The sequence below is a fragment of the Malurus melanocephalus genome, unplaced genomic scaffold, assembly GCF_030028575.1.
Source record: "Malurus melanocephalus ecotype Western Australia unplaced genomic scaffold, MMel_1.1 scaffold_131, whole genome shotgun sequence".
Lineage (NCBI taxonomy): Eukaryota > Metazoa > Chordata > Aves > Passeriformes > Maluridae > Malurus > Malurus melanocephalus.
The window spans coordinates 1,813,655-1,834,865 of record NW_026623363.1 but is presented as its reverse complement, the minus strand read 5'-3'; the positions used below and the strand labels follow the sequence as shown (position 1 = coordinate 1,834,865).

General features: G+C 38.9%; 1 protein-coding gene across 5 annotated transcripts; it reads left to right on the top strand.

Moving 5' to 3' along the window:
* The first annotated feature begins 96 nt into the window (after positions 1-96).
* On the top strand, positions 97-21,181 carry INTS10 (integrator complex subunit 10). Of its 5 annotated transcripts, none has more exons than XM_057370748.1 (18): positions 97-246; positions 1,122-1,189; positions 1,912-2,015; positions 2,981-3,120; positions 3,580-3,661; positions 3,968-4,108; positions 4,529-4,700; positions 5,151-5,320; positions 8,881-9,014; positions 9,776-9,929; positions 10,553-10,635; positions 11,433-11,585; positions 12,700-12,808; positions 13,175-13,254; positions 13,710-13,872; positions 14,911-15,004; positions 18,814-18,891; positions 20,804-21,181. In XM_057370748.1, exons 1-18 carry the CDS (start codon positions 118-120, stop codon positions 20,958-20,960), a joined length of 2,211 nt encoding a protein of 736 aa, XP_057226731.1. In that variant the 5' UTR covers positions 97-117; the 3' UTR covers positions 20,961-21,181. The 5 variants fall into 5 exon arrangements, with proteins under 5 accessions (XP_057226731.1, XP_057226730.1, XP_057226728.1 ...); XM_057370747.1 differs by having other exon boundaries at positions 9,773-9,929; XM_057370745.1 differs by lacking the exon at positions 18,814-18,891.
* Positions 21,182-21,211: the final 30 nt, after the last annotated feature.

Here is a 21,211-nt window from a genome sequence, read left to right as displayed (position 1 = left end):
GATCGCCTGCCCGTTTCCAAGATGGCGGCCAGGGAACGCGCTCCCAGGGTGGGGCGGAAGTGCGGGCACTCCCGCTTCAAGGGGCGCCGCAGCGCATGCGCGCCGCCCGGGCGCAAGATGTCGGCGCAGGGGGATTGCGAGTTCCTGGTGAAGCGGGCCCGGGAGCTGGTGCCGGGGGACCTGTGGGCGGCCAAGGCCTGGCTCATCACGGCGCGGAGCCTCTACCCCGCCGACTTCAACATACAAGTGAGCGCTGCCGCASCCGCTCGGCACCGGGGCCCCGCGCCGTTCCCTCCGCGGCCTCTCTGCGGCTGTGCCTGATGGACAGGCGGCTCGGCCAATGGGGGCGGGGAGGGGCGGGGTGCTCGCTGCGGCCGTGACTTGGGCGTTAAAAAAACAAAACAAAACAAAACAAAACCTGCTAATACTACTATTTAAAGTGCGTCTCCCGATTATGGCTTTTGTAACAGGTTGGGGTCTTTGCCTTCGTTAAAGAGTTGTTTGAATTCTAAGCTTTCTGTTGGTGTAAAAGTTGAACCAGTGTGTTCACAGAACCATGGAATATTAAGGGTTGGAAGGGACCCTATAGGTCATCTAGTCCAACCTCCCTGCCATAGGCAGGGCCACCTCCCTCTAGACCAGGTTGCTCCTAGGTCCATCCAGCATGGCCCTGAGCATTTCCAGGGCTGAGGCATCCACAGCTTCTCCAGGCAACCTGTTCCAGTGTCTCACCACCCTCACACTATTGAATTTCTTAACAATATATAATCTAAAGTTCCCCTGTTTCAGTTTGTACCCATTGCTACTTGTGCTGTCACTTCCTGGTGAAGAGCCCCTTTTTGACTTCTCTGTCGGCCTCCTTCAGATACTGGAAAGTTGTTAGTGTTAATTATATTGTCATACAGAATTGTGTTAATAATATTAAGTATATTATGCAGAATTTTATGCCTAAATTAATGTGTGATTAGATAGTCTAATTTCACCTTCTGATTTCTTCACCAAATGTTGCATTCCTTTAAATTTTCTGTTATTCAGACTGCTATTTTTTTTTAGAGTGGAAGGACTAATGTGATTTATAAATTTATTTGGAAAAGCTGATGTTCTGTTCTTGTATCCTGCAGTATGAGATGTACACTATTGAGAGGAATGCTGAAAGGACAGCGTCTGCAGGCAGGCTGCTCTACGACATGTAAGTAATCAGAGCTGGAACTCTACCATTATGCCAAGTGCCCCTTTCAGAGAATTATTTTGGGAAAGCCTTCTGAGATGTTTGAGTCCAACCTGTGACCAGACACCACCTTGTCAAGCAGACCATGGCACCGAGTGCCATGTCCAGTCTTTCCTCAAACGCTTCCAGGGATGGTGATTTCACCACTTCTGTGGGCAGTCCGTTCCAATGTCAAATCACCCTTTCTGTGAAGAAATTCCTTGTAATGACCAACCTAATCCCTGCACCCCCCCCTTCCTCCTCCCCACTCCTCCCCAGTGCAGGTTAAGACTATGTTCTCTTGTCCTGTCACTGGTTACGTGGGAGAAGAGACCAACACCCACCTGGCTACAGCCTCCTTTCTGGAACTTGTAGAGAGTGATGAGGTCACTGCTGAGCCTCCTTTTCTTCATTCTAAACACCCTGAGCTCCTTCACTCCTYRTAGGACTTTTCTCCAGACYCTTCACCAGCTTCATTGCCCTTCTCTGGACAAATGAATGTTGGGATTTCCAAAAGTATRAACTGAGTGTTCTTGAAAATCCGTGTGGATAAATTAAGCACAAAAGGTCTGAGTAATTAAAAATAAGCAATAAAAAGGAAGGGTTTRTTTTTGTTTTGCCCAAACACATACTTTCATGGGAAGGTTTTGTAATTGAGACATATTTTGAGATCACTGCATTCCTTGCCTCAAMCTTTATTACAGGTTTGTGAATTTTCCAGACCAACCTGCTGTATGGAGGGAGATCAGTGTTATTACTGCAGCTTTGAGGAATGACTCCCAGGACAAGCAGACACAGTTTTTAAGAGGTAAGGATTCTATCCTGAAGGAATCTAAAGATGAGCCCTCTAATTACATATCTAGTTTAGCAAGTAAATGTCAGTTTTTCTAACTTTGTCTGTGGACTGCAGGGTTTGGGGTTTTTTTCTCAATTCAGCCTTAGAGACTTCATTTGTTAGGCTTAGGAAAAACAAAGGGYCATGACGAGCTGATTCCCATGGTTTTGTCTCTGATATTGGTTGACTTACTCTGCCAGGACAAGAAGCACATAGAAGAGCAATTGATTAGGGAATAAGTGGAATGGGACTTACAAATCACCATCCCACGGATTGCAGAGAACAATGAATGATTTTAAAAATTGAGTGAATTCTTATTTATGAAGTGAGGGTTATAAAAATGAATCATGAACAGAATGGCTTGGCATTCACTGCTGGCAACCATAGGCAGTTTTGAAAGCAGGATTTACACCTGACAAGCCACAATCTGCTGTTTGAGTATGTGCTTCAGGAACTCTAAGGATATTCCAGKTAAGAAAACATTTGATTTTTCATGGAGTGCATTTTCAGAGTGAATACATAAAACATACAGGGAGAATATGTGAGTTTCTTTTTAGTGTCTTACTGGACATTTAAATTKAAAAAACGTACATTTTAATAATGGAAGTATTAATTGTAGAAATAAAATTTGAGTAAAAAAGTAAATGAACAGTTTTGAAAAGGCATCTAGAAATGTCAAATACTTAAGTATTAGTATTTTGAGTATTCCACTTACTAGCAGTCTTGCTTGTGAATTCAAGTTCTTTACAGCCAAATAAACATAGATAAATAATTAYTTTGTCTTCTTTGAAAGAAACAGACTTTTTTTCAGGTATGTGTATTAAAAGCAGAAAAAAGTGTAAGGAAATCCCTTTTCGTTCAGCATGGCAAGGTGATRTTGCCTTGTCTTTTACTTTTGTCAGTCACCTTTACTAGCAAGTTAAACATTTYTTTTTAAGGATTATTTGAAACCCTTCCTGGTCGGGTCCAGTGTGAAATGCTACTGAAGGCAACAGAGCAGTGCTTTAACACATTAGAAAGGGCAGAAATGCTCCTTCTGCTTCTGCGGCGTTTCCCAGAGACTGTGGTGCAACATGGGGTAAGAGAAGAGAGGCTCATAGTAACTACTCAGCATACTGGCACTCTGTTTTTTGAGATTTTTCTGAAATGTGTTTTCCTTTGGKGGGTCTTTTTATTCRTGTTTGCTTGTGGCTGCTGTGTCTYGAGCTTACCACCAGGTAGGCATTGGGCAGAAAACAAATGAAAGCAAATGAAACAATCCTTTGTTTTGTAAATGAAAGAATATCAGTCATATGTCACTTTCACCTGTCTGTGTGTGGCRTGTACAGTTTTTCTCTCGGTCTTGTTTGCTATTTTCTGGCATTGCTTTTCACGTGTCTTAAAGTATGAATGGTTTGGAGAGTTGCACATGCTGTTGCCATAGAGTGAATTGCTGTGCATGCATCCACTAAATTACTGTTCAACCCCATTGAATTGCAGTTCAAAAGGTTTCTAAACCTGCTGATCCAGAGTTTGATTTTCACCTCTGCTCATACAGGTAGGCCTTGGAGAAACATTATTAGATGCTGAAAGTATTGAAGACCAAGAATCTCCAGTGAATTGTTTTAGAAAATTATTTGGTAAGAAGATACCAATGTTCTTGTTTTACTATGCAACTTTTTAGTATGGCAAGGTTATGAGGTCAGTAAACTTCTTTCATGATGCTGTGATTAGAAAATTGCGTTAGTCAGAAGATGCTCAGGCCATATTAGTTCAGGCTGAGCATATGGTACCAATTGGTACTAGAGCCATTCATGTGAGTTTTTTGTGGTGTATGGTCAGCCAGAGATGAAGGCTGCCATTGCTGACTGAGAAACCTTACCCAGGAAAATAGAACAAAAACCCCCACAAACCTAAAGGATTTCTTGGTCTGYTTTCTTTTTTAGTTTGTGATGTTCTTCCTCTGATAATTAACAATCCTGATGTACGACTTCCTGCCAGCTTGTTATATAAATATCTGAATAAAGCAGCAGAATTTTATATTAACTACGTAACTAGATCTACACAGACAGAAAGCCAGTATCAAGGTAAGAATAATTTCAGAAAATTAAACTTCCTTAGACTATATCTTAGTGTCACAGAAGTGATGTCCATAAATAAAAAAATGCATTTTTAATGGAATCCTGTWGACAAGGATTAATAGTAATGTTTAATGTTTCTTAGTTCTTTGATTCCAAAATACCTCATGGTGCTTCACCTACTTAGTTATGATACTCGTGATGCTTCAGCATATGTACTGAGAGGTAGGACAAAATGTCCAGGATGTCCTTGTTAGTCTGTCAGCTCTCCTGTACAAAGAGGCAGAAATTCCTGCTGCTCCCTGTTAGCCTTCTTTATAAAGAATGGTTACCCTGAAAGCTTCATTGTMATTTTTACGTATCTTCTCTTGAAAATTAATCCGTTTGTTTGATTTCTTTATGAAGAGAAAAATGTGCTGGTTCTCCTAGGTTCACAAGATTCCTCTGATATAATGTCTCCAAGCAAGCGCAGCTCTCAGAAGTATGTAATAGATGGTCTCACAGAGAAATCATCCCAGATTACAGATCCTTGGGAGAGACTATTTAAAATATTGTCTGTGGTGGGAATGAGGTGTGAGTGGCAAATGGATAAGGGAAGAAGGTAAGAAAGGTGTACTTTTCTGGGTATTTCCCCTCAAGGGGAATTTAGCTTTTTAATTGTTAAGTAGAACAATTCTCATTGAAGAGCAATTTTACACAAGAATGTTTTGTGTAAGTTCACAGCAACTTTTCTTTCAAGACTGGACAATATAAAGCAAAACTGTGGCTCTAGAGAACAGTTTCAAATTAGTGTCTAAAATCAATTTTGGATGATGGAGGTCATGCATAAGCACTATAGTGCTGTGGGATGTCCTTCCCTATGTGCCTTAGCAAAGAGAAACATGATAAATGTTTAGTGAAATTTTGCTAGCATGTATTCCCAGCCTGCRCTGATTTGAGCTGGGGGATATCCTCAGCAGAAACATTGAGATTTTCATATTCACTGCATTCTTTCCTTTAGTTGCAGAGTCTGTATAACATCTTGAATTYGTTTTGTCTCTCTTCCCCTCAGAAGTTTTGGTGATATTTTGCATCGAATGAARGATCTCTGCAGATATATCAGTAATTTTGATAGTGAAGCCCACATTAAATATAAGAATCAAGTAGTGTATTCCACAATGTTGGTCTTCTTTAAAAATGCTTTTCAGTATGTCAGCAACATCCARCCATCACTCTTTCAAGGTTAGTTTCTAATGTTTCTACTTGTGTAATGAGTTCTTTGTGATTTCATTGCTAATGTCTGAAAGATCTTTTCTCATTAGCCTTTTGAAGCTGTCATCTTACAAAGCAACGTTGTGTTGTTATAACTTATTATCGTTCTCTCAAGCCATTGATCTTACCAAAAGTAGTTCATAACAACTGCTGTAGTGGTTCAGACCAAAAATCCATCTGCCTTAGCACTGTGGTTTCAACCTTGTCCAGCAGCAGTTATTTGTCTAGTAAAGAGAAAAGWAACAGACTGGATGTTATCAGGATGTTATCAYCCCAAGGRTTGATTCCTMCTCTTCCATCAGCATCRTGTTTGTTTCCTTTTCTCCTCTGRTTCTGYTTCTTTGAAGCTGACATTTTCTTGMTTTCCTTCAGTCAAAAGAAAATATGTGAAGATGTTTGTGCATTGGGAGCACACAACAAATTTGTAATTAAGCAAATAAAAGCTGAATAGGAAAAGATTTCCTGAATTTCACAAGCTTCCAACTTGGCTTTCTTTATATAGTTAAGCATAATCTTTGAGGTGTGTTTTACACATTACTCCTGATTTATAATTAATTTGTAAATTGAGTGTTTAATATATGAGTGTTACCTGTACATTTTCCTACGCACTCACATCTGCATTTGGGACATATCAGTWTATTTGGAACACCTTGGATTGCTTCTTTTGGGATTGATTGGACTTCTCGGGGGTGGCCCAGAAGCTGAGGAAAGTTTTTTAAGTTCTGTTTTGTTTAGAAATTACAGCATTAGAAAGAGGAATTTTCAACTCTTAATGATGTGGTGTGGAATTCCTTGCAACAGTAACAATTTTCACCATAGGTAATTAGTACATRTTAACACTACAATTACTGATTATTGCTAAAATTATTATTTTTATTGTGTGTGTTGTGATCATAAGTTTCATTACATTTCTCTGCATGGAGCGAATGATCACTTGACTARGGAAATAGTTAATACAAATGATGGGTTTTAACTGTACAGAATGCTGGGTGTTCAGGTAAACACTGTCAGTAGATAGCTAAGCTCAGAGGACAAATGACATGGCAACTTGTGTACAAAGAACATAGAGACACTTTTAACAAATACACGAGCTAATTAACTAATGAGTCAAATTTTTTGCTGTGTCCAGAAGAAAGAAGAATTATGGTGAATAGAAGAAAGAAGAATTATGGGGATACTTCAGTTGTGCGTGTAGTTTTATCTGCTTGATTCCAAGTTAAAGAGGAAAGGAAGCGAAGAACTAGTGAAAATGTTCCTTTCTAAGTTGTACAATTGAGTATTTTAAAGCTCATGTTTTCAGACTGAACCACCAAAAATAGAATGTGTRCTGAGGTTGCAGRGTACATTTCCTTTGGTGCAGTGTTTCTGGTACCYTATYATTCCCTGAYATAAGGAAAGTATTTCCAAGACATCTTTTACTCATTTCTGTTTTAGCATTAAAGTCCAGTGGTATTCATTGCCTTTCATATCTTTTCTATCATTAGAGGTTTTCCTCCTTCTCTTTGGAGGGCTTACTGTAGAAATGTAGACTTCTGCATATTTCAGAAGCATTGTTGTAGGGAAAAACACCATCTTCACCTTAATCTGTAGTCTGAAATTAGATCTGTGACTCTCTTCTCATGTGCATGGATTTGCAAGAAACCTCTTTAGGGAAAACTTTTCAATACATTTCTCTTGCATAATTCATATCTGCTTTGCTGGAGACTTGAGAAATGAATGAGGCAATTCACACCTCTCAGAACTTTTGAGGTTGCCTGCAGGCTTGGCATGAGTTGCTATTTGGGCTGATGCTTTGGAGGGTTTATTTATAACACTGCTAGAAAAAAAAAAGTAAAACTCTGTAAGCTTAGATTCTAGAGCTCAGACAGAAAAACACAACTCTGCTTTTTGTATGGCTGTGTAACTTTCAGTACTTTAAGAGAAGGTCTGCAGCTTCAGTCAAGGGTGAGAATGATTTTCTTTTGTTGTAGGACTGGAGGTTTTAAAATAAAGACTACAGTCACTTCTGATGCTGGGAAGGGAGCACTTGTTTGGAAAGCAAAGCACTTAGCTGGCATTTAAATGAATTTAAATCAGTATAAGTGAAAGAAAAACGTTTTTTTTTTTTTTTTTCTTCTTAGTGTTAGAACTAGGCAGCCCTTGAGGTTCTAGTGTTGAAACTCTTCCCGCATCCCAGTTGTGGTAGTTTGCATCTGTGAGAAACAGATATGAATCTTCTGCCTTGTGTCTTAGCTCTATTTTCAGAGCACAGGTTTCAGAACACAGGTTAGATTCTGACTCAGTGGAATCTGTGATGGTACAGGAGAGGTGATTCCWATGTGTTGTAGCCTTTGTGCAGGTGACATTTCAATGGTGGTATTTATTGACCTATATTTGTTAAGTGGACCAGATTGGCTATTTCTTCTRACAGGAACTTCTGTTGTAGTTGACTCCTTGCACACCACTTTTGAGTATATGGGAAAAGCTTAATACAAGCTTTTCTTTTATGTCGGAAGATGGAATGAATGGTCCTTCTAAACTTTCAAATCAGTTCTTCGCAGTGATGAATGAGGCCTTAGCCTCATATCTTTCTGCAAACAGAAGAAACACACATACTGAAAATACTTGTTTGCACTACTTTCTTGTCTGGCCGAGATTTCAGAAAGAGAAAACAGGTTAATGGATTCCTCTTTCCTCTATATTTCTCTTTGAACTTTGCACATCTATATGCAACTTGATTGTGCAARAGGAGAAAATGTTTTTGGAAGGAAAGCTGTCTCAGTAGCAATCATGTATCAATATTGTTTGAGATTAAGAAGTACTGTTCCTGTTTTATGTCTAATGAAACTTAAACACTGGGGTCTGAAATAACAGGTGTGAGATCCCACTGCATGTTTTGTGACACCAGTGAAAGTAGACATTGTTTTCTGTGTTTCAAAAAGAGGGTTTTCTATAGACTTTGGGGAATGAAGATGAGCTCTAGCAGTCAACTAAAGGTTTAATTCTGTTTGCTGAAATCAGTGGGGGCAAAGCTGACACTGAGTGATCCTGCTAGGGAAAACTTGTCATCAAATACACATACTTTTTTTGTGGTGTCAGTGCCTGTCAGTATATTGCATTGGTTTCTCATGAGAAATGTTTTGAGAATATTGCTGTGCTTTGCCATATTCATGGCTGGTAACTTCAGAGCCATTTGTGCCGTTCATCTGTTGAATAATTGTATTTATATAAAAGCAAATAATGCTTGATCAGAGAACACCTGCTGCCTGAATATGTCTTGTGACTGCTTCAGAAGAAAGGGATTCAAAAATGTTCTGAAACTCTCAGACTCTGGTGATGTCTGGTAAATGTGCTCTGACCTTTATTGCATGGCTGCTTTGAGGAAGCATAGCTTTACCAGCATAGTTTAAGCATTTTAAGTGACTCAATTTCAGATTTTTTTTCTCTAGCATTATAGTCATTATTTGTGGAAGGGAAAAAAACATATCTTGCTGTAGGTATAGGACACTTCCGTTTAGAGCAATTGTGAATTAATTTATCTTTAAATCCAGGTCCAAATGCTCCAAACCAAACTCCTCTGGTTCTTCTCGAGGATGTACCCAACATCTACGGTGATACAGATATTGATCGTAACAAACACATTCACAAAAAGAGGAAACTTGCTGAAGGAAGAGAAAAAACAATGGTAAATTCTATAGACTTTTTAATTCATAACAAGAATGTCATTGCTACTGGAATTTAGACAACAGTGGTTTTCACGTAGATGTAAAAGACATATTTTTAGAGCTACCCTGAATTAGCTGTTTGTGACCACAATTTTCAAACTTTTTTTTTCCAAAAGCCAGCAAGAATAAAACAATTTTTGCAGCAATTGCTATAGACATGTATGTACTGCTGTGAATGCTTTAACTTGAAGGAGTTCAGCAGAGGCTTTTAAAAAGGTGGCCATAGCAGTCAGATGTTCTACAGGTAAACTTCCAGAGTAATTGACTTTTCATGATTGGAACTGTCTATAAATCTAATTCTTTAATGGTAGAAAAKCACTATTTTATAGAATATCTCTGCTGGTAGAAGCACATACTTATGGAAGGATTGCTTTTGCATTGTGCCACTGTGGGCTTAAACTGAGTGCTAAGATATAAAGTGTGTATGTACTTTAACAGATAATCTGGCTGAAGTTCAGTGGTGGTACACCCAATTTAACAGAATAAATTTGTTTAGGATACTGATTATCACACTATATCATTGAGTTCTTGGTAGCAAACCAGATTGGTCTAACCCTAAAACARGCTAAGAGAAAAGTCACTTAAAGGCACTTAAACTAGGATCTTGGCACCTCTATACATGATTTTCTTGTCTTCAGTGGAACTTCTGTGGCTTTAGAGTTCTTTAAGTAAATATAAATTAGGAAGTTAATCTTTATGTTCTATACTGACTTCCAAGCAGAGCTCAGATGATGAGGATCCTTCTGGGAAGGCAAGAAGTCGCCACATTACAGTAAACAAGGCTGATCTTGCAAACTCCATTGAAGTATTAGAGAGTTTCAAACTGGCAAGAGAGAGCTGGGAGCTGCTCTATTCTCTAGAATCGCTTGACAAAGGTAAGGTAACTGCAGGTAGAATTGCATTTAGGTCTCATTGCTCTGCATAGATATAATTTTTTTATTGTTAAAATGTAATTCCTGCCATTATGAATCCTTAAAATTGAAATTGCTTTGGGTCCTGAGTGGTTTTGATGTAAGTTCCAGTAAGAAGCTTTAACAGTAGTTGTGTTTCTGACTGTATATTTTTTCTGTATTGCATTTCATTCTTGATGAATCTTTGCTTATTCTCCCCCWCTTCTCTTGGAGCAGTTGGTCAGTAGTAGTTCTGATAGTGCTCAATGAGGAAGTGCTGCTAATGGCTGCTTTAGTTTGTGATTAAGAACATGCGTTTTCACTGTCTCCCTTTCTGATAATATCTGATGTGCTAATCTTGAAAAAACGTTCTCCTCCAAAAAGCAGGCAAACAGTACCACCTAGCTGCTTTTAGATTTGTTGGACACAGTGAAGAGGCGTATTAATCAAAAAATGAGTGTATAGGAAGAGAGTATATTTGAAGGATTTTTTACTCTTTCTGTTTTGGGGGGGTTTCCAAGCTTTTTTATATATGTAATTATTTTTAACCTAAAGCTGTGAAATGTTTCATTTTCTCTTACTTTTTCTTCTCTAACCACTTTACACAGAGTTTACCAGAATTTGTTTGTCATGGAAGACAGAGACCTGGCTTTGGTTAAGAATCTTTCTTACAGATATGATCATCTATCAGGTAAAAAAAATACAGTGTAAACTAGGAAAAACACCACCTTTGTGTTGCTATTCCTCCTAGTAAATAGCAGTTTTGATTAGCCAGTTTGACTTCACTTGACTGTGCCTTAAAGTATRACTCTCTTGGGAATGGAACTACACCATTTGCACCACCAGGGGGGTATCCTACTTTGGGTATTCCTGTCCCAAAGTGCAGCTGGCTTTGGCATATGGAAAAGACCTCTGTGTTGACATTTTGGCAAATGGATATATACATAGTCTTATGGAAGATAAGTGCATTTTATTAGTCTGTCAGTGCATTATGTTGGAACACAATCAGAGAGAAGAATTTTYAAATTGTRAAATGTCTCAGTTAACATTTATCCTTCTCCACAAAAATCAGTCTGACTGTTGCTTATTCCAATACTATCTACAGAAGAAAGTTTGTTCTTTATTTTTCTTGGGGGGGGAGGTCTTTTATTTTTGCCTGTACTTGTGCCTGAACAAGATCGAACTTTATTATCCAAATAAAGTAACGATTAACTCAAGAGTATAATTATTTGATTCAGTTACAAATACGATTTTGTAAATTGACTTTCTAAAGCAGAATTTTATTTGTCTTCTCACTGCCTTGCAAGTGAYTGACCCACAGTCTTGTACACAGTCCATCACTGGGGAATATTAGGCTAGATTAAAATTTTGAAGGCTTGTTACTTGGACASATTCTGTTTTGAAAGCTTTCTGTAGGATTTTTTTTCTATCTCTCTACCTATTGTRTGGAAAAGACTCTAACAGGGTTTTTTATATTCTTTTTCAAAGGGGCAGTACAAAAAAGCAATTAGCAGCCTACATCACTTGGCAGCTCTTCAGGGCTCTCACTCTCCCCAGCAAATTACAGGACAAGGATCTTTAGAAAATCAGAGAGCACTAATCCAGTTAGCATCGTGCCACTTTGCCCTTGGAGAATATCGGGTACGTACAGCATTCCACATGCTGGGCCTTCATCAGCTGCCACTGTGGTTCCTGTTTTTCTTCTTCCTTTGAATTTTCCTGTTAGCCTGCTTCAAGCCAGAGTCTACTGAAAAATCRGTGCTTCACAGGGAGAATTTTACTTCCTGCCACATTAACTGACTGTTAGCAACTCTATATATGTATGGTCTGTTTGATAGTTAAGATTTGGGGGGTTAGTTACATTAGATTTTTCATGGCTACCATTGTTTGAGTTGTCTGTAGATGTAGCCTTARTTTGAATTCCTTTACTGAATTAGTTCTTTAAATTGAGGGGAAATTCTTTCAGGTACAGGCTTCATTTGGCAAAGAAAGAAAAAGTTAAAGAACTTCCGTGATCATCTTAGAGGAAAGTTAGTTTTTTAACTGACAGTATAAGAGACACCAGAGCAATATTGTCTGACCTGACCACTGAACTTGCTTTATTTTTGCAATCCATGTTTTGTGTTTTTAATATTGCAGGAGTGCATGGTGGTCTGAGGTCAGTGTCAGCACTGACAATAAAGGCTGTGTCTCTTAGGATCTAACGTCATCCTAATACTACCACACAAGTGCTTTTGTCYCTTCCAGTTTAGTACTTTTTCACTGGAAATGTGATCATATATCCTCACTGACCTCTTACTAGGAAATAATACAAATTATTTGTACCATTAAAAATTCATTGAATTTCCATCATGCTGTCAGATTGCCATTTTTCTTTCTGTTTTTAGCATGAGCAGAACAAATTTTACAAAGTTATTCTAAGAATTCATTTGAAAACTTCATCCTTCAAAACAAARTAATTTTTGATTGCAGTTAGATTGATCTTACTCTCTTGAGATGAAGAATGCCAGGACATATTTTTTTCACAATTAAAATGATGTATGTAGGCTCTCAGAAACTGTTAAGTAACAGCTAASTCTTTTTACTTAGTCAGATTATACTGTGTATTATGTCAATGCAAGTTCTAGCAAAGAATTTTGTGATTGGGTTTTTCTCCCTTTTGTGGTGTCTGAAATTTTAAATCATTATTAACATACTTGAATTTTTAAGAACTATAATTTAAAATTAAGCATTATCATGTCCCTTCTTTTTATAGCAAACATGTGAAAAAGTGCTTGACCTCATGTGCTGTATTTTACTTCCAATACAAGAAGGAGGTAAAGTACAAGAGGAGCAACCTAAAGTCAAGTCTAAATTCAGGAAAGGTATGGAGTTGCTATTACTTTAAACTGAGTGTCAGCTGAATTTTAGGTCATGTGTTCTGGTTGAATATGTAATTATTCTCATTTTGCATTATGAAAAGGGAGAAAGTTTTTTTATTCCCTCTTTTTGGTTTCGTATTGTGGTTTTCTTGCTGGTATCTGTTAAAGTATATTGGTGGTGAAGTCCTACCACAGGAAAAGAGAAGTGAAGAAAGAAAAGTGTTTAGCTTCACGTTTTGAACCAGTTGCAATTTACATTCAAAGCTTTCCTCCCTATCTGAGGTGTGGCAATTTTGGATTTGTGTTGCTCCATTCCAGTTTCTTCCAATGTATCTATCATGAGAGTCCTAAAGAGCTGTTCTGTTGCAGGGTCTGATTTGAAGCTCTGGCCATGTACCAGTCGAGCAATCATGCCTTACTGCCTTCATCTGTTGTTAGCTTGTTTCAAGGTAAGATGGGGACAGCTGGGGCTTTAAGTGCTTTCTGGTCTTTAAGGCCCACTTAATGTATCCTGAAACTKCATGGCCTTATCCCAGTGTTGTGACTGAATCCTTCTTACCTAAAGGGGTTGGTGGAGGGTCTTTTTTTGGAGAGGGGAAGTAGAGTGTTGATGGAGGAGGGTTTGTTTTCTCTTTTTTTCTCTCTTTGTTTTAGTTTTGAGCAGAGAAGATAGAATAGATCTCACCATTTTTATCACTATTCAGATTTCTCTTACAGGTCAATGGAGAGGATTTGGTTTTTTTAGCTGGAAATTTCCAATCTACTTTAGAAGCGTATTTCTTTCTGCCTTAATATATACTTTTAAAGAACAACTGTATTTATATAGATGTAGATGAGATGAATCCTATACTTTTGAAAGCAACACGTGTTTTCTGGTATCTGAACATAATTCTTTTCCCTGAAGCTCCGAGCTTTCACAGACAGCAGAGATGATATGGCGCTGGGCCACGTAGTTGTTCTGCTTCAGCATGAGTGGCCGAGGGGTGAGAACTTGTTCCTGAAAGCCATCAACAAAATCTGCCAACAAGGAAACTTCCAGTATGAGAATTTTTTCAACTATGTCACAAGTATCCTTTCTCTAACCAAGAGTGTCTTTCACATCCCATGCTGTAGTGTTGAAAAAGCTGTTAGTTTCAACAGCAGCTTTCTCTAAATCATATTCAGTATTTCTTTTCATACCATGAAAGCCTCTTGTAGGAGGCTGCAGTCCACAGTGGAAGGTAAATATGCCTCGTGTCACTTGCTCTGCCACTTGAGAGTACCCATAAGTACATTGCCATTGCTCTTCCATTCAGAAAAASAGCAGCAGCTCAGGCTGCTCATGCAAGTGACAGCAATCTCTTCATTAAGAAATACAAGGCATTATGTACAGGGTTGTTAGCAGAAAAGACAGTGTTACCTGTGCTTCAGAGKTGACTAATATTGGCTCTTGTTTGTGAAATGCTTTCTGGGGATAAGATGTTTGGTTGAGTAAGATAATGGGCTGTGTTGAAGTTCATGAAACCATGTCTGATTTATCTATTCAGATTGATAAATCTGGATTAATTTTGATCAGCATGCATACAAATGGACAGTTTAATGTTTAACCTAAATTGACATCCAGCCATGGTCCTCAGGAAGACAGGGGTCTTAACTCCTGTCTGAGACAACTAAATAAGCTCTGATGTTACAGGAAAGGGAAAAAAAAAAAAAAACCAAGAAAACAAGCAGCTCAATAAGGGACCAAAACAGAAAACTAAAAAGGGTGATATGTGCCACCACGGTGCTTCAGGTCCAGCCTCAGTTTGCACTGCTTTCGTAACTTGCGGTGCAGAAAAAGGAAGTGAAATCCGGGTGATTTTGAGATCAACTTTCTTTACCTCTGGCTACGTATGAAGAAACAAAGAAAGAAAAATACTAACTGATGTGACTTAAAAAGCAATTTCTCATCAGTATGTGGAGGATTAGAAATGTATGCTGTGATGCTCTCTATCACTTTCAATAATGAGGTACTTCAATAGCTTTTTAGTTTGACTCTCCTTTCAGCAGTGGCTTCAGATGTGAGGCATAAGAAGGAATGTTCTCTATCATTGTTTCTCTACTCGTATCTTTAACATTTTCTTCAGATATTGATATGTTGGAGGAATTTGCTTATTTAAGAACACAGGAAGGAGGGAAAATTCATCTGGAACTGCTGCCAAATCAAGCAATGTTGATCAAGTAAGGATAAAAAAGCATTTACTGTTTTCTTTGGCAGAAAAAAAAAGGGAGTATGTTCTGGTTGTCTTTGCTTTCATGTTATCTTCTGGATAGTTTGTCATGTCTTTGAGCTTAAAGTTAAGGAGTTCAAACAAGGCCATGACTTTCTTTTTCTGACACTCCTGCTGATCTCTGTATTCTTTTTGAGGGTTCTTCAGCTTCAAACTGCTTTTACAGGACTTCATTTCTGAATGTGGCATTCGCTTTAGAGTGATCCACATAAAGTGATTACATTTGTGCTCTTTCAACCAGACAATTGCACTTTGCAGGAATTCTTCCAATAACTAGGCATGAGAGCAAGGTGTTGTTACTAATTTTGTTGAACAGGAATGCTGAGCAGAAAGCACTATTTTGTCTATTTTTGTAAACAAATTTATGAAAGACCATGGAATGATGAAAAACTTCGGTATAAAATATAAATTAAATTACACTCCAGCTACACTCCAGAACTTTTCTGTTGAAACTAGCAGCTCATCTCTTGTCATATCCTGAACAAGCTTAGTCTTCTTATCTTATTATGAGATGCTGAAGGAAATTAATAATTTGGATTCATTTCCTAGGTGATCTTACTTGTTCAGTTTTGACTCAAAACTACCTGCTGTAGGGTTTTAGTGGCAGAATGTTTTGGAATATCCTGGTTGTTTTTGAGAACTTGTATTTTCCTTCCTAAGTGGTGGACTGCTTAAACTTGGTCAAAATTTCACTTTGGTTCAGTGTATTCTGGCTAAAAACAAGCTGAATTTTTCAAAATGGGAGCCTAACATCAGACAATGGGATCCAAATTTGGAGAAGTAAATAGATTTTCCAAAGTTCTAGGTAACCAACATAAAAATGAGAATCAAGGTGTAATTAAAGGCAATTCAAATGCTTAATTATGTGATAGAGGATTTTCTCTTTTAAGCTCTATCTCACTGCTTGTAACAAGCTATATGAAAACAAGCCTCAGGGAATGCTGTGCTATGTCTGGTGTTGTGTAATAAAGCTTTGCCAGCAGGAGGGCTTAGCACTGAAGGTTCCATCTGGTAACTTCTTACCTGCTGTCTCCATTTCATTGCAGTAGTTTAGCACTGTTTCTCTTGGCTCTGCTTGTTTGGTGTGGCAGCAGGTACTTTCTGTTCTGACCCCCAGTCAGGAAGGAGGTTAGTGAGAAGTGTTTCAAGCAGGACAGAGTCTCTCTTYGACCTCCTTTTGATCATTGATGTTTCCTGAATGACGGAAAGGTTTGTAGAAGAGAAAGAAATTTCTTTGTGTTTATTGAGCCAAAACAGTCAAATATSCTGTCCAGCTGGAAAAGCTGTGTACAGCATCTTTTATGTGGTGTGTAGGGCTGGAAACACTTAATCAGAGAGCTGATGGAAGGGATAGTTCAGGGCGTGGGCCACTGATCGGAAATGTCTACTCCCCTGGTAACGCAGATATTTTTTTATTCGGACAGGCTGTGAAGCCCAGGGTTGGTGTCACCCAACATGTGGACCTGGTTAGCTACAGCCTCCCYCAGCTGGGGTTTTTTACAAAATGTGCCAGTGTAGCTCTGTTTCCTGGGACAATGGTTAGTAGGTTCAGTATCTGCAGACTATTTACATCTTTCAGAAGTGTCACCAGTTCTGGTTGGATGAGCTGCTGCACCATCCTCCCATGAATTAGCAGAAGCAGCTSAGGTGCTGTTCATTCACTCTCAGAAAGACTGAGTTTGCCACAAGAGGCCAAAGATAAACCTTTGTCTGATCTTTCCTCAGCRTAAATGTAGCAATCCTGCATCTTAATGGATGGAAAATGTATTTCAGATTTTATGTCTTTTATAAGGACTGCTTTTTGTTTGATGACTTACAGGGCATTTTCTCCACAATCTTCTTCTGGTACTTTTTCCTAAGTACCTTATACTTCACAAGAAATTATATTCATTTTTCTGAACTCAGTAAAGCAAACTGCAGTGTGATTTCCAAAAGCTGAAGTAAGATCTYGGTGGTCTGCAGACTTATAGTTGGCTTCTGCAAAATATATTTACAGTTTRTAACCTTTCCCTTTGCTTGCATCCRTTGTGGGAATGAGGAGGTCCATRGTTTTGGTTTTAACTGGYGATACAGCCATATCATTCTGTTTGTGGTGTCAACAAGATTTATTAAATGAGCTTGGAATGCAGCACCACTAAGTGCTTTGGAACTCCCTTCTAGACAAGCCAAGTTGCACAGTTTATCTGATATACGTGTTTGTAGGGGCAGCGTTAGGTGGTGAGGCTAAAGAGAAAAAGAGCAATATGCAGGAAATTGCTGCTTAATATCTTGCTCCTCTTTTTGAGCAATCTTACTCTAATCTAATCATAGCCTACCTAMTTGCATAAACTGAATCTGAAAGCTGTGTCCTTCGTTTTACTCATATTCCATCACATCTCTTTCTTGGGGACAGAGAAGGTTGGTTTGAAGTGAAACAAAGTATCTTGAAAGTGTAATTTTTACTCTTGCGCACTTGCAGATCTTGCAAACAGTAGTGAAGATACAGTTGCACAAAAATCCTTTTTCGAGCATCTGCCACTCTGGGACTAGTAACATCTTGCTGGTCCTTTGTATTTTCTGTTTTCTGTGTCCATTTTTGCAAGTACTGGACTTACTTGTGCCAAGAACTCTTGAAAAATTATCACATTTGATTAAATTATTTTGGTGGCTATTTTATTTCAGGTTATTGTAGCTGTATTAGAGTGTTAATGTCCCATCTTTATTTGACTTTTATATGCGTAGCTCTCCATCCATATCTATTCATAAACTATAGATWCTAACCCAAATGCCCACCTGAGAGATCTGAAGGTAGGCACCTAACTCAATATAMCAGGAATCTAAGTGAGAGGTTTGCAGCTCTGCATCCCTGGGGTGAATGGTGCACTCTCAACTGAGGTACMTAATAAGATTTAGGTGACCTTTTGAGAGACTTGTATTAAGAAATGAGACTTGTCTCCTATATACCAAACTTCTCATTTCCCTTCTCCTTAGGTGGGACATTGCTGTAGGCTGGACGTGTTAGGTTATTACCTTGTTCTAGACAGYRCACAGAGATTAATTTCCCAGAGAARACAAATTGTCTTTCAGCTGAGACAGCTTTTGGTGGTTAGGTCATGTGGCCCTCGTCATAAATAGGAGGTTGCTCTGAGTGGGCATTTGTGCTCTGGCATTGTGCCATGCTCTAACAGCCATTTTTTTTTTATGCGGTTAGAATTTGTAAAGGTGAAAAAGGCCATCTGTGGGCTAATGAAAAGATACTTGGGCAACCTTTAACAAACACCACCATGTACTCAACTTGGCCAATACTTGCTGTGCATGCACTCGGCTTGGGCTCAGCAGCAAATCCCTTAAGTCCAAGCTGTGGGCTCTCCCAGTTTGCTGATATGCTCTTGCCAGCTCCAGAGGGAAGCTGTGGTATCTGCAGTGCTCCTCTGATTAAATCTTTTCTGACTGATGTGCTTCCTTGTACGAGCTGTGACAGTTCATCGTAGTACAACTGTGTATTGGTTTTGCACCTGCTGCTGTCCTTTCTTCCGGTGTAACTGTCCAAAAATATGCGTATCTATTTAGACCACGTGTAGAACAGCCTTGCGATGAAATCTGGGGATATTTGCATGTTTGATGCTGTTAGAGTCCTGCACCCCTTTGGCTGCTCGGTGGTCATACTGCTGTGTGAGCTCARTCTAGTTTTTTGTTGCTCCTTTTTTGGAGAGTTGTTTTGCACCGGAGGGGGAGTTGGTGTGTGGGTGTTTGAATGCTGCTATTTGCTGTTTTTTAAAGGACTTCTAGCCCTCCCATGGGGTTACTGCAGCAGGAATTCATACCTGTGCTACAGCCCAGCATACAGACTGCTGACAGGTACCAAGTGGAAAAACCCCACTCATAGTGTGCTGTGTTTTGTCAACATGTTTTACTGCCCATGGTTTTCAGCAATTGGTTAATTTTTTTTTTTTTTTTTTTTTTTTTTTTTTTTTTTTTTTTTTTTTTTTTTTTGTAAACCATTTTTTTTTTTTTTTTTTTTTATTTTTTTTTTTCCCATAAGTTGCCAGTATCCGTGTCCTTTCAATTTAATAATCACTATTGAATTTAAACAGTAATGCAGAAATCTTCAAAAGTTATACTGATTTTCAGTTATATATTAGCAAGAGCATAACTCTTTATTTTCAAGGTACTGATTACTGGATCCATTTGCAGCAACTTTTCCTCATTTAGGTTGTTCTGAATTCTGTTTTGTGTTTTCCAGCTGTAATATAACACATCGTCTAAAGTGCTGTTGGCTTGCTCAGTAGCTGTAGGTTGCATATGCTCCTTTAGGCTGTAACTGACCATAGCAGTTGAATGCCAGCAATGTTTAAGACAATAAAGACTGAAAACAGGACTTATCCCATAACCTCTGAATATGCTGGAGTGTTTTTAGTGTAGTTTTGCTTCATTTAGTATCTCTCACCWGGAACTGCCCAGTAGGCTCCAGACTAGTCTCTGCTTTGCCTTTTCCATGTGCTGCACAGGTCTCTACTGTTTTGGCAGAGAAGTCTCTTCTCAAATGCCAGACTTGCTTATTTACATGAAAGTTGGGTGGTATTGTTGGTGAGGGTAATTCTAACATGTTTCCCTTTCTAGTTTCCAGCATCTCTGGATTAGCACAGATGCCTTCAGCCTTTATTTTTTATTTTCTTTCCGTCTTTCAATGAGCTTGCTGGGTTCGGACCAGTTCTTCCCTTCTTAACCTATGACTCAGGACTTGCCTCAGCATTAGAAATTTGCTTTTCTGTTTAAATTCATTTATGCTCATTGCTTCAGTAGTATTAAAGATCTTATTGCATATCTTTTTCTCCCCTTCCCAAGTAGGGCTTGCAGGTAGATGTTACAAAGTCTTGATCTTACTGGCCTGGTTCTGGACCAGTGCAAATAAAGTGCTTTGGTCCTGCAGAACATTGTTTTAAGGACAAGATTTAGGGGTCGAGGCCAGCAAGAGGACAAAGAACTGTTCACAAAAATGGCCTTTAACAGGGCAATATCCCATGAGTTTCCCCAGACAGCATTGCTTTAGCTTGCCCAGTAGTGGGACCTTTGTTCTGTTTGAAAACAAGYCCTGAATTTGTGCTCGGAATAACTGTAACCCCTTACCTGGTGTCTATATCTTCATAAGAGCTGGCTTCTATTGATGCAGACTCACAGCCTGGCTTGATTWGGGTTTTATGAAGWGTTCACCATGCCTTTCATTAGTCAYWGCGTTATCAGTGCCCACAGGATTATCTAGCTCCTTCCTGCWCTTTGATAGTGATARGAGACATCATCTGCTCTTTATGGCAGTGCCTGTCCTCCAGAGAATGCAAGTTCATCTTTTCACTCTTCTTTCAACCMCAGCCACTTATAGAAGTGATTACAGGGAAGAAGTGGCCTGGGCAGCAAAGTTAGAGAGGAAAAAAAATTCCTTCCCCCAAGCAAGCAGAATTTCTCTGTACTTGCTGGGTTAAGAGAATAGGTTTTCCTGTTATCCAGAAGAGCAGTGTTATTTCCCCCTTCAGCAGTCATAATCAGACTTTCATGCAGCTTCTAACTGTTGAAAGGACTTCTAGCCCCCCTGAAAACTACTAAACACGTGATTTTTGAAAAATAACATAGCACAGGCTCTTGGACTCTCATTATATAAGCTCAGATATGGACCATAAATATATAGTAAGTGACATGCAGTACCTTTGAATTGACTGTAGTTCACTAAATAACCATGACTTGATTTTGTTTGTCTCTCTTTCCTTCATGGCTTAAGGCACCACACAGTTACCCGTGGTATAACTAAAGGAGTGAAGGAAGACTTCCGCCTGGCCATGGAGCGCCAGGTCTCGCGCTGTGGGGAAAATCTCATGGTGGTCTTGCATAGGTTCTGCATTAATGAGAAAATACTGCTGCTGCAGACTCTTGCCTGAATGGACTGGATCCTGATGCAATGTCTTTTATGGAAAGGGGGGAAGGCTCTTTGTATGAAYAAGCAGAACAGTGGGAAATCTCAGAGGGTCAAGAAGCTCCCTATAGGTTACAGGTTTTGCAATACACAAACACTACTCAGTGTTTGTTCACTGCTTAGTTTTCTTATATGAGTAGATSAAACTTTATAAATAAAAGTTTAAGAAGTCTTTGTAATACCCTATTTATTTTGGATTTTTTCCATGGCGTTTTT